Source organism: Rissa tridactyla, chromosome 5 (genome assembly GCF_028500815.1).
Source record: "Rissa tridactyla isolate bRisTri1 chromosome 5, bRisTri1.patW.cur.20221130, whole genome shotgun sequence".
NCBI lineage: Eukaryota > Metazoa > Chordata > Aves > Charadriiformes > Laridae > Rissa > Rissa tridactyla.
In genome coordinates, this window is record NC_071470.1 from 28,534,727 (window position 1) to 28,551,254 (window position 16,528).

Consider the following 16,528-nt stretch of genomic DNA (forward strand, 5'->3'; position numbering starts at 1 on the left):
TATTAACATAAACAGGGTTTGCTACCTGCAGATGACTTTGACTCTATAGCTTATGTGAGCAAATTACACTGCTTCAGACTGTTTCCTGTTCTCTGAATTTCACATATTCCCATGCTGAGTAAAGAGAAAACGCGTAAGATTTCCATTTAAGTCATGGAGTAAAATTGGGCATCCATAAATTGCCACTGTTAAAGAGAACTGAAGTCCAAGTTAGCAAACTAATTTAAAAAACTATGTCATGTGACGAAAGATGACCCAAAAAAATCAAAGGAATAAAACACCTGTTGAGAAGAAAACATAATAGTCTCAAAGCAGTGCTGAAACACTGGTATTTACACAAAGGTTAAGCAGCAGATTCTACTCATTCAAATCTTTAAATGAAAGTAAATGCCAACCTAAAGCTTGTTTTTCACATTCTATGACGCCTAAAAAATGCTGTCACTCACTCATTACACTCCCTCACACGGATGTAATTTCCACCCCCACCTATCGTCATCACATCTGGTTTGGTATGCAGTTTCACTCAAAAAAAAAAATCTAGGCACAAAATCATAACATATTTTGATAATTGCTTTATTATGCAATTACACACGCTATTAAGTATACCTTGAAATATAAACCACTATGGAATAACTGGAGGGAGGGGAAGCAACCACACTCCAAAGCCTTGTCAAGCTGTAGCTTATTATTAGTACACTGGGGTTTAAATCACTTCTCCAAACAGCAAAACACAAGACATAACACAAAACTTCACATCCCGCAGAATTACAGATAATGAAGCTAAGAGAGACCACAAACAGGTAGTCTATCCACCAGCCCCTGTAGCTTTATCACTCCAACCCATGTTTGTGAAACACACCTTAAATATGTCGAGTGAGATTTCGTTGTCTACCTATCCCATATATTTTAGTGCTTCACTGTTGCAAAGCTTTCCCTAATGTCTAACCTGAAGCCAATCTATTAAAGAGCACCACTTTCCTCAGCATTGGGAAGTTTTTCAGTCCAGCTGAGCTTGTGATGCATTTTAAGCCCTTACAAACAGTAAATGCACTCTCCTCAGAAATGCATAACACCAGCAGACCAAAACGTCGAGATGAAGTCCCAGCTCCACTTAACTCACTGAAAACAGACACTGAAATATGCTCGTGGACACTGCACGCTACACATCTGGCATGCTGGAAAATACAGGTGACATCTTAAGTTTAAATATTCTGCATGTTCAAAACCATAAGCGGTTCAGAGACAGAGGGGAGACTTTCTTGCCCTGGCACCCAAAGGCTGTTCCTTTTCTGATCACAGAATATTTAAAAAAAAAACTTTCCAGGTTCTCTCACTCCTCAAAGTTAAGGGGAGGAGAAAAAAAGGCCAGAAAACTTTCCAGCAGGTACTACACAGCCTCCCTCACACCAGTAGCCACCAATGCCAAGGCCAAACTGGCTGATGCCACTAGGCCGCTATCTGCGAAACCTGATTTCTCAAAAAAAAAAAAAACAAAGCAAAACCAGATGAGACACTTAGACGAAGACCGACACACGCAAACCATCATCGGCTGCCCCCTGACAGCCCACCTCCCCTCCTGCACTAGGCCCACGCGCCATCTTCATCACCCCACAGGCACCATGCCCGGGGCGGCTGCCACGTTATCCTGCGGCCGCTCTCCCACCGGTGGGCCACCTTCCTCCACACGCCTCCCGCCAGGGCAGTGGCCGAGGGGACGCATCCCACCTCAGCACCCCCATACTCACCTTCAGAGACCTCGAATTCGGCTGCTCCATTGAGCTGGTAGAGGCACCAGTCAACCGCGCTCTCGCCTGGAGGGCCGCCAGCTGGGCAGGGAGGAAAGGCAGAGTCAGTCCGGGGCACCCAGGGCCGGCCGGGGGGAGAGAGAGGGCTGGGGAAGGGAGAAGGAAAAAGGGCGGCGGAGGGGGGCGGCAGAGCCTGGGAAGCGGGGAGGGGAGATGGAGGGGACAGAGAAGGGAACGGAGGGATGAGAGGGTACCGGGGAGGACCGAGGGAAGGGAGAGCGTTTCCAGATACCCTGCTTGTGGGACATGTGTGTTGCCCTCCGAAAGGCGCTCAGTGCTCTGAACTGTTATTTGCTTTGCTCCCAACGCCGGTAGCTCGGGGCGCCGCCTCCTCCTCCCAGCGGAGCGGGCGGCGCAGGCAGCCGGCGCTGCCTCGGGGCGCTCCTGGAGCCGGGGGAGGGAGGACGGGAAGGAGGGAAGGCTCCGCCCGGAGCTCCCGGCGGAGGCGGCGCAGCCTCGCCAGGACCCGCCGCGCCTGGCACCGCCGGCTGTGCCGCGGCCACAACAGGTGTGAGCGGGCGGAGGGTGACCCCGGCACGGCGGAGGGGCTCGGGAGGCTGCCGGCGGGGCCGCCCCCAGCGGGGCCGGGCGCCCATTCTGCCTGAGGCGAGCCCCGGTCACGACGGCGGCGGCGGGATGCGAGGCCACAGCCTAGCTTTCCTGCCGGCCTCCCTGAGCAGAGGCTCCTTCCTGCTCTCGGTTCAACTTCAGCCATGAGCCGCCCGGCGGGGGCCGTGCCCTGTCCCTCCACAGTGCCTCGGCCACACCTGCCTGTGGTGCGGCCAGCCCGGCGCCCACGGGTGTCCCCAGATGCACCAGGAGGTGAGGACACCACACGCCAGGGCCATGCCACGGTCACCCAGGCTAGCGTCCGTATGGATTCTCCTGGCTCTCCACACCAAGCGCCGGCAGCCGCATTTTCCTCAGGACATTCACCTCAGCTCTCTTGCCATCCCTGGGCCGTGTAGGCTGTCTGACAGGAAAAGGCTGCAAATACCACATAAATGGTCAATGCTGAAATCAATGCAAGGCTAGAAAGTGGTTTTCACCTGGTCCCTGGACCCCTGTGGATCCGCAAACTGCCTTTACAGCATCCATGAGAGGTAAGTAAGAAAGCAAACCTGTGATCAAGTAAGCTGAAGTACTCTGTGTGGTGACCTTTGCCTCTGCTGGAAAATGTTTAGCGGAGTGGCAAATTTTAAAACACTGAAACAGTCAGCTTGAGCGAACTTTACATTAATAAGTGCCTTTATTTTTACAGACATCCACCCCAAAAGCACCCCAGGAGGGAAATGCAAAGGTATGTTAATTGTTCTGTTCACCAGGTGGCTTTCTTGGTATTTAATTTAACACGATTGTGACTGCTTAGCTTAGAGCTGGCAGTATCCTGCCTACGTCTTCTCTCTTTTTGAGGTGACAGTGTCAGAGGCCCACGTATACCACTCATGTCAAAGAGCGCACACACACTTTGTATGGGCAAATGAAAAAAGCTTAAGAAATAATACAGGAAGACTATAATCAATCCGTACTAAGAGATTAGGAGCCAACAAGAGGATAAAATATCAATGTAGGCAGCAGTCATGGCACAATTACACTGGCTCCTCCATCTGGCTTTTTGCTATTTGTGAAATGGTATGTAAAAGGTGGGGAAGCATTATTTTTGGCCTAAATTCTACTTGATATGTCTACATCCATACCTTTTTGCAGCCAGTGAAGACCCTCCTGATGCCTTGAAGTGTGTATACTGTGGGCAGGTTCATTCAGTTTTTCCTGATAAAATTATTCTGTTCAAATATTTATGTTCTTCTCCACTGCATCCAAGACAGTGTCACACTGCAGCCTTTATGAAAGAGTAAAGAGGACAATTACACTTTCTGAAGGAAATAGGTTTAAAATGGGATAACGTTCTGCAAAAATTCTCAGCTACTTTTAGAAACAAAGCAAAGCGCCAACTCTTAAGCTTTGCTGGGAACTTCACCTAAATTACAAAGACCATAATGCCTTCTGAGGTAAAAGAACACCAGTTCATTTAGACACTGTGTGTATATATATCCCTAAACCATATGTTTGCTAGATGTGCACTAGCTTTCTTGGAACTGAAAAGGTTTAAGCTGATGATTTGGGGAAAAAAAATTAGTATCATAGAGCTGTATTAAAGTAAAGCTTCATCCAGCTGCTTACAGTGGTACTAACTCCCCCTACAGACCTTGACTGTTCTTCATAACAAGGTATTATCATAAATAAAATTAACCTCAGCATTCCAGTGTTAGCCTCTTCTTTTTGGAGAAAACTTGTCTACCATATTAATTAGCAAACAACGTCCCTGTTTGGGGAGGATCCATTCATATTAGATTTCATTTTTATAAAATGTAACAATTTTATGTGGTTCAACTCGGTATTACTGACTCACATAGCATTTTTCATTCTGGACTTCAAATATTTACAAACTTTGTATGTTAAAAACTTCATTGAGTTTGTAATGTAATGCAGCACACTTTTTTTTTTTCTTTCTAAAATGAGGGGATAGTTGCAAATCGCATTTACTGTGTGTGACCAGTTTCTACAGGTATCTTGAACATTGAGATGTGTTAATTTGCACCCAAGTGCGAGCTAGTCCAGTATGAATTAATCTTCTACTTTTACAAGTGTAAGTCTGTAGATGGACACTCTTAAGCTATTTGTGATTGTTTCCTTCAGAGAGATGACTGGTTTAACTAGGTTTGGAAACTCATAATGCTAAATCAACAGACAAACTTGAATGTGGGAGTAGGTACCCCCTTCATCTGATGTCTGTTACTTTTGCGCTGTTGGAAATGAGCTCAGAGTTTGGTATGATTATTTTTTTTTTTGGTCATTTCAGGATTTTAACGTTGTTAAAAGCATGTAATTTACTCAAACTAGAACTTAAGCAAAGTAGTCAAGTTCTACTACTTGGTATTTTAAAGAGTCAAAGTTTAAAAAGATAGTTTAACCTATTTTGGCTTTTAATATCACAATATATTGGGCAGAAACTTGTCCAACTGCAGACAAAACTTCTGAGGAGATTGTTTGGGCTACATGACCCTATGACATTTTTTAATTATGGGTTGGATTTTTTTTTCCCTTTTCACTAGGACTTTGTGCAGACACCAGAATCTACCTTTTCAATTCTCAGCACAGGGTCCACCTCTTGCTAGCAGCAGTAAGGCAAGTGATAAAACCAATTTAAATGGGATCAGAAGGTCAACCACATGAAATTTAATCTTGCTACAACTTCAAAGATGCAGACAACAATCTGTAATGAAGTATTATACCCTGAAATAAAGAACTCGTGTTCAATTCAAAAGAATTTCCTCCAAAAAAAAAAAAAAAAAAAGGGTTTATAGTCGTCTGAGATGCAGAACTCAACATCTCCCTGAGCAATCTAGTTCTCTAAGAAACCAGCCCCAGCCTTACCAGTGAGGTACCACCAGGACCTCCCGGGGGCTGTGGGTGTTACCTGGCTCTTTGCACCCCGCTGGAGGCATCTCCAAGCAGAGCAGCTCTGGGCTGACCTAGAGTCACCCCAAATCCTCTGATTTAAAGGAAAACTGACGTAGTTTTATTTGTTTGTTGTTTGTTTGTTTGTTTGTAACAAAGCAGCTCCTCCCGACGCGCCAGCCCCGCTCCCCGCCCCGGGGAGGCGGTGCCAGGCCGGCGGGACGCGGAAGTGCGGCGGGGAGCCCCGGGGAGCCGCCATGCGACCCCCCGTCCTCGTCCTCCTGCTCCTGCTCTTCAGCCTCCTCCCGCGGGCCGATGGCCGGGGAGAGCTGCGGGCCTTCGTGGTCGCCCACAGCCACATGGACGTCGGCTGGGTTTACACGGTGCAGGTGGGGCCCCCGCGGAGCGGATCACGGCGCGGCTGCCGGGGTAGGGGTGGACTTGTCGGCCGGTGGGGCTGGGGGTTCCCGCTGCCCGACCTTCGCTCGGCTCCCTCTGCCCCTTCAGGCTTGCAAAACCATCCCGAGTTGTGAAACGCTGGCTGCCGGGGGGTCTGTCTGCCCACCCCTAACACCCACCCGCCTGCCGAGAAACGCATAAATCCTTGTAAATCCTTGTAAAGTGCATCTCCTGCCCTAAGGCTGTCCCAGAATGCCCTCCATCACCTGGGATTTCGGGATCCCGACACTCGTTTGGAGGCAGCATTGGGAGCTGTGCCCATTTGCCCGTTAATTTTGGGTTTGTGCGTGCCCGTGTTCTGCAGGATGCTCCTGATACGTTTTCTTTTGGTAAAGGAAAATCTTCAATCTATTTGATTATGTGGCAGATTTTTCTTGGTCTTTTTCTTTCTCTTGTTACTAAGACAAAACCCCAGGAGAAATTTCTTAGAGAGGAGAGCAGGATCCCAGGTCCTCAACCGCTGGGGTGGGGTTGGAGCCTAGTCCCACTGGAGTATAATAGCAAAGTAATTTTTGCTAAATAAATGAGATGTAGAGCAAAATAAATCAGGTGGGGCACTAATACCTTTTATATTTGTTTGTCAAAATACTGACTTTTATATTAGTATGAAATTCTTTCATTTATGTGAAAAATGCGGTGGATATGGCATCAGATTTCTAAGAGTAACTAATGAAAAAGAGGTAATGGCTCACCAAAGAATCTCTGATGTGGATATATTTTGTCTTCCCCTTTTAGGAAATGTTAGTGAATTTCTCCTTTAATACTTCAAATTCCTAGTCAGAAATTGCATTAGAGAACAAACCTAATTTTTATTTTGTGTCAGTTGGTGGTCAAAGATCTTTTCTGAGAGAAATGAGACACGTTAGCTTTTTTTTTTTTTTTTTGAGAAGATGCAATTGCTTGAAGCCTCAGTTCCTCTGCTGTTAAAGCACAAGCATCAGCAATTCCTGTAGTCAAAAACCACAGAGGCTACCCCTGTGGATCATTTCGAATGCTTCTGTAGTAAAGTGAAACCTAAAGGTAACTCTCTGTGGAATACTAATGTGATCCCAACCAATTTTACATTTTTAGTTTCCTTAGTTATTAGGTTTCACTCATGACTGAAAACATACTATTTTTTAGTGTTTCATTTCTCCATTTATAACTTGGAAAAAAACCCCATTTTATTTATGATATCAGAACAGCAGTCTTCATTGTGTGTTGGAAATTATAGTATTGATGGAGAATTCCAGCACTGGATGTATAAAAAAAAGGTTTTTTTCCCCCTCTCGAAAAGAGCCATCTGTTGCAATCTGATAATAACAGTAGTACCATAATTTCCATGAAATGTGCCATCTCACTGACGTATCCTACCATAGGTGTGAAAGACACCTCACTATTGTCTAGAATGCAGTACAAAACTATTTTTACATCATGGTAGAAGTTTAAAATCTATATTCAAATAAGTAAAATCTTACCTGATTATTTAGACTGGGTCACTGCTTATTGTTTCAGAGTATCTCATTAGCAGATAGAGGCCATGAATTGGAAAGAAAATTCTTATTGTTGCTTGCAAAATGCAACAGGATGCAAAAACATCCTGGTTTGTGAGAACAATTATTTTGAACTCCTACCCAGACGACTGGGGTTTATAAACTTTGGGGGATTGGGTAATATCTTACTGCTTAGTTCCAGTACAGTTTGAGTCAGAATAAAGACTAGCTTGCCTAATCTCCAAAATACCTCAAGAAAATATTTTCAGTAAGTTACCACACAGAGTATTTTAGTATTGTATTAAATTTGAAAAGTCCTTGTTCAGCTCTTAAAATCTAGTGTGCTCCACTTAACTATTAAAAACTAAAATTGAGCCTAATGTTGTAATCATTGTACATATACTTGGATTTTAGAATGTATTGTTTGTAGCCAATTGCCAGTGAAAAATGAAAATTCCTTAGCAGTCACTGTTGAGTATTAGTAAAACTTACAAGCTATCCCCTTAGTTAAAATTTCACGTTGTATTAAGCATCTAGTCATAATCTTGATTTTAAAAAAACCCTTAAGAACTGATCTAGAAATGATTGAACGAGTCATTATTTAGATAAGCACCACAGTATTTTAAGCCATCCCTCCTACGCTCAAATGTTTTCACTTTTTTAAGGACACTTTAGTGTTTTTACAAAGATCGCTGGATTTCAGTTGTGGAAAGAGAGGGGTTAAGAAAAGTTCACTTCTGATTTGGATCACATCAGAAGGGATCATCCCCTTCTTATTTCAAAATGTGATTTTTTTTCTTGTAGGAAACTTGCATAAATTAATCATATTTTACATATCATGCCCATTAATTTTTAAGTGGGTGAGAGATCTGTATGTCAGTCACTTTCAGATGTATGTGTTTGTGTTGTGGTGTGCATTCTTAACCAAGTACCAGTAGCTGAAGTAGAAAAGTGTTATGGTTAGCGTTAAAATAACTGTGCTGTAACATGCAGATAATTTTCTTACAAGACAGCACAGATGTTGCAGGAAATTCTTGGATCTCTGCTGTTGTCTTTAGACATTCTGTATCACTTTGGAATTAAGGAATGGGTGAAAGACTGGATCTCGTCAGCAGAAGTTGTTCTGTCAAGGATGAATACCTGAAATATCTTGATGTGTGCGACTTTAAAATTAACGTGATGTTGTTCATTTGATACCATTTCATAAGATATAACAGTGTGATAGGTTATTTGGATGGATACAGCTGTGATGTTTGCATTCCAATAATATCCGTAGGCCTTGGAATACAAGAGACTTTAGGAATGGCATAGGGTCAGTGCACAGATTCTCGCACTGAATGTTTCTGTGTCAACAGTCAAACTCATTCTAAGAGTCCTTTGCCATTTTGGTTTTACTCTATCCTAAAACATCAAGCAAAATGGAATTATTTTTCATGACTGAAGCTTCTGGGGCCATAATAGTATAATTTACAGTATATGTATCACTGTGTTATACTGTCCATGCACATCCGCAGCACAGACTCATACTCACTCTGAACAGACAATTCTGATAGTTCAGGCCATCAAAATAGGAGCAGAAATGGAAGAATAAAGTGTGCACGTGGGGTTTTTAACTGTGTTGGTGCAAAGTCTTATCATTCATGGCATTGTTAATTTAAGGTAATCAACAAGGGACAGGGTAAGCTGTTCCAAATACATCAAAAAGAAAGCTTGTATTGGTGTCTGCTCACCTTGGGGGAAGCTACACCATGATCTAGTGAGGTCCCTAGTCAGAGGATATGTTTTGGAGCAGAAGGGCCCACAGGGTGTACATAACCAGAGAGAACTCAATCTTTCTGAGTGTACAAAGGAAGTGTGCAACTAAAGTGAGGTTTTTGATCTCTCTCTTCTCAAGGCCAATAAGTGTTCAAAGCAGCCCGTTTAATCTAGGCAAAACAGACTTTATTTTCTATGTGGTTTTTTTGCAGGAAAGTATGCACGCTTATGCAGCAAATGTCTACACATCTGTTGTAGAAGAGCTAATGAAAGGAAAGCACCGCAAATTTATTGCTGTGGAGCAGGAATTCTTTCGACTCTGGTGGGATGCTGTAGCCACAGATATGCACAAGCAGCAGGTAAGTTGTACCAGAGCCATACTTCCTCCTAACAAAAATCCACACTCTATTCAGGGGGCAAGGAGGGGCAAAGTACCTTACTGTTTGCTTCTTACATAGGTCTTGTGTAAGCTGTCTCTGAATCTGGTACTTTTTATGAAAGGACCTTAACTCTAAAGGCAGTTGTAAGCCAGCTATAGATTAGAGCAGTAGGAGGTAGTAACCTTTGCACTGAAGGTTCTTTACACTTTACAGTTCTTGTTTCATCCATGACTTTCTTATTCGGGGGCATGCTAGTATAAGATGTGGGTGATTCTGAAAGAAGCTGCACCAATATCCGTTAAACATCTGAAGCTCATAAACTGCCACCTAACGCTGCTCACAAGAAGGAACTTTTTTCCTTTCCAGTTAAGTACTGCTCAAAAACCTGCCATGTGTAAACAAGGATAGTGCAACAAAGAGGTGACTTCAGATTCAACAGCAATATCTGTTTCTTTGGTTTGTTTGTTTATAAGCTGTGATCCCTCTCAGTCTTCAGAGCTTTAATTTGGGGATTGTTTTTTTCCTAGTAAAGACATGGTGAAGTTTTATTTGTCATTTCTTAGTTCCTCTGGCCGTGAAACAAACATTCTGAAATGAAAGACTGGTCTGATAGCCTAGCAGCTGCTCATGTGTTGCATTGCAGTGCAAGAAGTTTAATTTTTGTGCCCTAAAGCCAGGGGATATACAGGTGCAGCTTCCCATAGGTACTCAGAACTCCGTGGTCTGTTTTGTTACCGTGCACCAGCCAACAGCAGCATATTACTTGAGGTACTTTGCATTTCAGTTTGTTTAAAGTGCTAGATGTTTAAAGCGTCATGTGAAAAACAGACCTCTTCTCTGTTTTTTTTTTAACCTAGTCCTTCACTAAATTCTGAATGTTCTGTACTGTTTAGTATTTAAATAATAGCTTACAACCTGTGTGCAGCTGACCTCTGTATGAGAGGTTTTGCTGTGTGTAGGCAGTTCACAGTTTTTGTGTGGGCACTTTGCCCATACTTGCCAATTGCAGGACAATTATTTTGTCTGTTTCTGATTAGAAAACTGTACTGTTATTCTGGTGGGGGGGAATTAAAAATTATAGTATTGGAACTACTTTGTGCGGGTACAGAAGAGTAATCTAACTTTCTAACGTCAGTTGATCTTATTTCAAGTATATTATCCTGCTGTAACCCAAATATGAAGGCCTGTGTTTCTAATGTATATTCTAGCTATTATGTGGAATCCAGAAGAATAAATGTGTATCACATTTGACCTCAGTAGTGCAAAACTAGTACATATGATTCAGCCTTTCATTTCCTAGCCTAATTACTGATAATTGTTGCTTTTAGTCAGTTCTCTAGTTACTTTATACTTGCTTTTCTGAAAATTAAAATTATTAAAAACAAATTCCTCTTAAACTGTGTGTCAAACACTTAATCTGTAGTAATATTTAAGAACTACGATGGTGAGCGGTTTGCTGATGAGTGGCATGTTTTTTAACACTAGCAAGTTGCAAATATTGGGCCTTGAAATTAGGTCACTCTGGTTACTGTCCTGCTTTTTCCACTTGAACTCTAGCATTAACAATTTTCTGTAGTACAGGCTCTCTGGTTTTAATTTTGCCTTTTTGTTTTTTTCTTAATTTTGCTTGGAATACAGGATTTAATTCTAGTTTCTTTTGGAATGGCTGCTTTGGATTAGAGTGGTGGCATTAAAAACTAGTAAAAGGTACAGCCTGAGTATGGAAGCTGATTTTACAACTCGGACAAGAGAATATATAGAAGTGAAATGTATTACAGCAGTATTCAGCCAGATATGAACCTCTGAGTTCTCAGTGTGTGTTATTTCCACAGTATTTTCTTGTGTGAACCATTCCTATTGCCTTACTCTGGCTTGATGTCTGGGTGTTTGAACTAGGGGAAAAAAGATGTGTAGCCACTTCTGTCTGGTTTATAGGGATGAGTTGATGTGAGGATAGTGGTAGTTGTCCCAAGGGCCACAGATATGTTCTACGACCGTAGCAGTCTGCTGCTTGTAGTACTGCTGTTATCTGTTTCCTCGGTTCCTCCTTCCTTTTGCCCAGTTCTGATCAGCAAAAGTGCTTGTCATTGAAGATATTGTTTTCTTTTTTTTTTTCCTAGGATCAGGTGTTATTTAAATTACTTGAATTATTTTTCTTGTGTTTTCAGCATCTCAGTGGTTCTACAAAACATATTAAAAAAACATTTCCATGGCCCAAAGTTTGGATCAAAGGTATCTTTTTTTGGACATCCATCCAAGTGGGGAACAATGGCCACAGATGCTTTTCATGTAGGTCAGGACCAGTTCTGTGCTGACACCAGATATCAGTTATCTGGTCTCCCAGCATGCTAATCAGTCACCACAGTCAGCTGGAACTAATTTATGAATGCTGAGCCCTGAAGCGTTTTCACAACATTGTGAACGAGAGAAATGATTATAATCAAAATTGACAATCTGGCATCGTATCTGAGCAGACACAGGGGCATTCACTGAAGGTTCCTGGGGAAATAAATATAATAGCTCTGGAATTGGCATCCTACATGACAGATTTAAAAAAAAATAAAAAAGAAAGGGTGGAGATTAAAATACATATTTGTATAAACTTTCTTTGTTGGAAGTTTGAGTTATCTTTGAAGTTCTAGGTAGTGAAGTAACTATAATAAAAACAGAAGACTCCCTAACACTTCTAGAAAGGGACACAGACTATTACTCCCTCCCTCCAAACACCACCCCCCCTTTCATCCAGCACATTTGCTGAAAGTTGTACTTGTCAGCATACTGGTTGTTTCTAGTGGCTGAAATTAAAAAAAAAAAACAACCCCCCACACACAAAAAAACCCACCTAAAACCCATAAAAACCTTGAACAGTTGAACAGGTTGTAATATATTGACAGTTTTTAAACTAGGAAAATGAGACCAGAAATGAAGGTTAGCGGTGGGTTTATCAGACAGGCAAACCTGCTACATGTGAAATAACTATTTCTTAATAAAGCATTCTGTCTCACAAGTTGAGCAACCTGTCCGTGCTCAGAAGGCAAGGTAGATGCACATAGAGTAGAAGGGATGTGATGGTACAGTCTGTCTCCCTCCTGGATCCCACAGATCTGTATCCAAACTGTTACAGAGGTAGTAGACTAAAGGAAACCCTGGGAGCCTGGCTGTTGCTGCTTGCATGGGGTTGCATATTGCTCTCTCATCCAGCCACCCAGTGCCTTCCCTAAGCCAAGACAGATGCAGCAGGAGGAAGAACTTTAGGAGAAGCACCAGTATCTTCTCTTTTAATCCTCCAGCTCTAGTTGCCTTGAGGTAGGCTCCTAGCCTGCTGCCGGTGCAGTGAATGGGGACAAGTCTGGTGTTTAGATAGTATAAAAGCATGGTGACAGCCCTACCGAGAAGCACCAGGAGGTCAATGTCTACCTGGCAGTGCATCCTTTGTGCCTGCTACCTGGCTTTACTATAAGCTGGGTAAATCAATGCACTGTGCAGTGCATTAGTACGCTTTTTTTCTTCCCCCTTTCGATAGCATTCAGTACAGACAGCCTTTTATCCTACTTTTGTCCTGGATGCCTTCTTGACGAGTGTTGTGTCTAGGTAATGTGCTGTGATCTGAAATTAATTTTCAACCTTTTTGGATAAGACTGAAATGAATTTGTGTTCTGTGTCTTAACTTCAATATCGTAGGTCCATCAGTTACTTCAGGAGGGACGACTGGAATTTGTCATTGGAGGGCAAGTGATGCATGATGAAGCTGTGACACTAATTGATGATCAGATTTTACAGTTGACGGGTATGCATATTTGCATTTAACTTTGTTGTTGTTGTTATGACCTTGGGGGTTTGTTTGGTTTTTTCATTTCTCCACCCCAACTTTGCTATTATTTTCTTACTCTTCAAGAACTGATTAAAGCATCTCTTATTTCTCTTACTTTTTACTTCTGTGAGTTATCTGTATAAAAATCTTTGCTTCAAAAAAAAAACCCCAAACCACCACACAACAGTTCTGCAGTAGGCAGAAGGGTAACTGAAAGCTGGCTTGAAGTTTAATCAATGTCAGTTATAAACTCCTTTGGAGTAGAGGCCTTTTGTGTACATGTGTGTGGATGAGAGTTTAAGCTCCTGGGATGATTGCTATGGTGAAGTTGAGGGTATGAAATGCTCTGGAAGAAAATACCTGGTAGCAATTCAGAGCATGGGGAGCTTGTATCGTTTAGGCAAAGTCTTTTGCAGAACGTGGGCCACAGAATGTCATTGAGGTCATCTGATCTTAGTTGAAAGACTTGCTTGATGAAGAAACTCCCATTTGTAATCATTAGCAGCAGCCTCTGGTAGAAATAGGCGCGTATTTCCAAGAGATGCTCTATTTCCCATTTTAAACTTCTAACTTCTGCTTTCAGCCATTTGTATGTTACACATCTCCATCTGATAGTTGAAAGAGTCTTGTAGTATTTAAGGTTATCTCCATCTGGTTAATGAAAAAAGTGCCACCACTGTGCTATAGATGCCTATAATATGCCATGAGGGAGTAGTATGTTTTTTTGGGGTGGGAGGGGATGTATTAGCACCAGCTGTATGTCATGGCTGATACAAACCCTGACCGTTTTAGGGCTACACTCTGGGCAGATTCCTACATGGGAGAGTAAAGGGTCAGAAAACACTGTTATCGTTTGCTGAATCTGACTGCGTAGCACCACTGTCCTTGTTCCTTGCTTGTCAGTGTTTATCAGGAGCACAGGGATGGAAACTGCTTTTGCATCTCAGTGAGTCACTGCATTATACTCTGGCCAAAAGGAGGAGAGGGAATGAAGATTATTTTTTTTTTTCCTCATCTGACTCCTGTGTTTAAAGGTTGTTATATGGACTTAGTACACCAAACTCAGGACTTCTCCAATGAAAACACTGACATTGACTGAAGAGTCCTTTTGTCAAATGCAATTATAGCTTTTTCTTTCATTGGAGTTAGCTGCAAAACCCATTATTTCTAATTTAATCTTTCATTCTGTGTATAAACATAGTTTTTTTAAAAAAGAAAATTCAAATTTGGTAATTTATTCAGCAGGAACAAAGATAGTAATATATTTCAAAATTCCCGTATATTTTTCTTGAAAGCACTCTGCTCAGGTTGAGTACATACAAACCGAAAAAACTGTATCCTTACATTGTGTGTGGAGTTCATCTTGAGAAGGCAAAGCCAGTGCAAGCATTTGGGGTCTACATTTCATGTCTTCTCCTGTCTGTCCAGCCAACTGCATTTTGGAAAAGCCTAGCAAACTCAGCCTAAACTGTGCTTCAGTTAGAAGGGTTAAAATGAACACATGGTTTGTGAATATTTTCTCTAGAGAAGACATTAACCATGGGAAAGATGAAGTGAAAAGAGAATGCCTTGCAACCTCAGTTATTCAAATATGATATTAAAATTTGGAATGGCGTTAGTCCAGAATGGGGAAGGTACGGTTTTATTTTCAAATAGTTCTGAGCCCAGTTCCAGAACTAAGTAATTAAAGTCTGCAATTTCTTTTTTTTTTTTTTTTTTTTTTTCCAATATGATGAAGATCCTAGTGCAATATACTGGAGTTCTTAATAAAATCTACTGCTTAGCTGGTTGTTTTACTTTGATTCAAATGGTTTGTCTGAGTTTATTGTCTGGCCTTTCTGGTTTGGGGGTTTCTTTTTTTGAAATCCATTTCAATACGAAATTAATAACATTGTTTGTAAATAACATCTTGTATCAAGATTGCTCTGAACCTTTGGGTTTTTTCTTTTTTTTTTTTTTTTTTTTTTACAATTGAGGATCATATTCATACTCATTTTGTTTATGGGATGTCTTCCCTGTCCCTTTGTCATTGATATGAGACTGAAATTTTCTGAGAATGGGTGGTATGTTTAGAGCAAACACAAACTAAAACACAGCTTATTGTTTTCATGCAGACTCCAACCTGGCTATTAGCCTTAACCTAATCTATATCTAAGTACTTTTTCCCAGGCCAGTCTCTAATCATAATTCGGTTTTGTTGTTCATCTTTTATGATGTTAATAAGTTATACTTGGCATAGCAAAATAAATACTGTCAGTATGAAATTTCCTGCTGTGAATCATTAAATTCCTGAAACCTTGAATGGTTTGGAAAACAGCAACAAAGAGTTATCCTTTTAGTGCTTATCTATAATGCTATATGTCCATTACATTTACAAAATGAACTTGTAGAAGTGTTCCTAACGTAAACAAATTTTGCTTTGCAGAAGGCCATGGATTTTTGTATGAAACTTTTGGGATCAGACCCCAGTTTTCTTGGCATGTCGATCCTTTTGGTGCTTCAGCTACAACACCAACACTTTTTGCTCTGGCTGGTTTTAATGCTCATCTTATTTCTCGGATTGACTATGATCTGAAGGCTGACATGCAGAAAAACAAGGTAAAAATACCCTTCAGAATGGAACCCATTGCCAGCCTCTACTTACAGTCATTTAAATGATGACATTAAGATAAGCATCCCTCTGATCTGTGCAAGAAAATGTAGGTATTTCTTCTCTAAAAGTGACATGTTAATTGCGTGTGGTCATAGTGAAATGTATTGAATCCATGTAATATGGTCCGTAATATTTTCGTGACTTCTGGTGAAGGATAAAATACAGTCTATCCTGAAGAAGACATAAAATGCAGGCAGTTGGGCAAGGCGTAAGTGGACATTGAATTAGGAGCGTTGGAGCTGGAGGCATCTAGAATGGGTTTCAGCTTTCCTTGAGAAAATCTTAGATATGTTGGGTTTTTATAGACTGTTTTGAAGTGTAGTGTGTATGTTTGGTCACGGTGGTTGTCATGCTTGGAACACTTATTTGTGCCTGTAAAAGTGACAGTACTAGGTCAGTTAGGGTGGCAGCTAATAGTTTTTCCTGAATTCAGGTTTTGTTTCATGTTTTGTCTTCTCTTGCACAGTGTCCCATACATAGTAAATGTTTTTCTTTTCATATGACAATACTGGACTCCGATGTGTCATCAGTTTTACACAGTAAATTACGTGAAAATAAGGGCTTTCACTAGTATGAGCTGGACATTAGGCAGTTTTTATGAATCCTGTGTGAAACTCAAGCATCTCTGAAGAAGACAACAGAATTCCTGTAAAATTTGGTGAAGCCAGAACCTCCCACCTTATGTCGGCAATGAGTTGTGATACTTCCATTCTGCGAAATTCTGAGTTTTTGAC

General features: G+C 41.6%; 1 protein-coding gene across 2 annotated transcripts in view; it reads left to right on the top strand.

Annotated features, from left to right (window-relative positions):
* The first annotated feature begins 2,468 nt into the window (after positions 1 to 2,468).
* MAN2B2 (mannosidase alpha class 2B member 2) overlaps positions 2,469 to 16,528 on the top strand; it is a 36,023-nt gene continuing 21,963 nt past the window's right edge. For both annotated transcript variants that reach the window (XM_054203109.1, XM_054203110.1), the window contains exons 1-6: positions 2,469 to 2,908; positions 3,067 to 3,105; positions 5,424 to 5,653; positions 9,163 to 9,309; positions 13,012 to 13,117; positions 15,567 to 15,739. In XM_054203109.1, the coding sequence (XP_054059084.1) occupies positions 2,902 to 2,908; positions 3,067 to 3,105; positions 5,424 to 5,653; positions 9,163 to 9,309; positions 13,012 to 13,117; positions 15,567 to 15,739 (702 nt within the window). In that variant the 5' untranslated portion in view covers positions 2,469 to 2,901. The remainder of the gene's footprint in view (positions 2,909 to 3,066; positions 3,106 to 5,423; positions 5,654 to 9,162; positions 9,310 to 13,011; positions 13,118 to 15,566; positions 15,740 to 16,528) is intronic.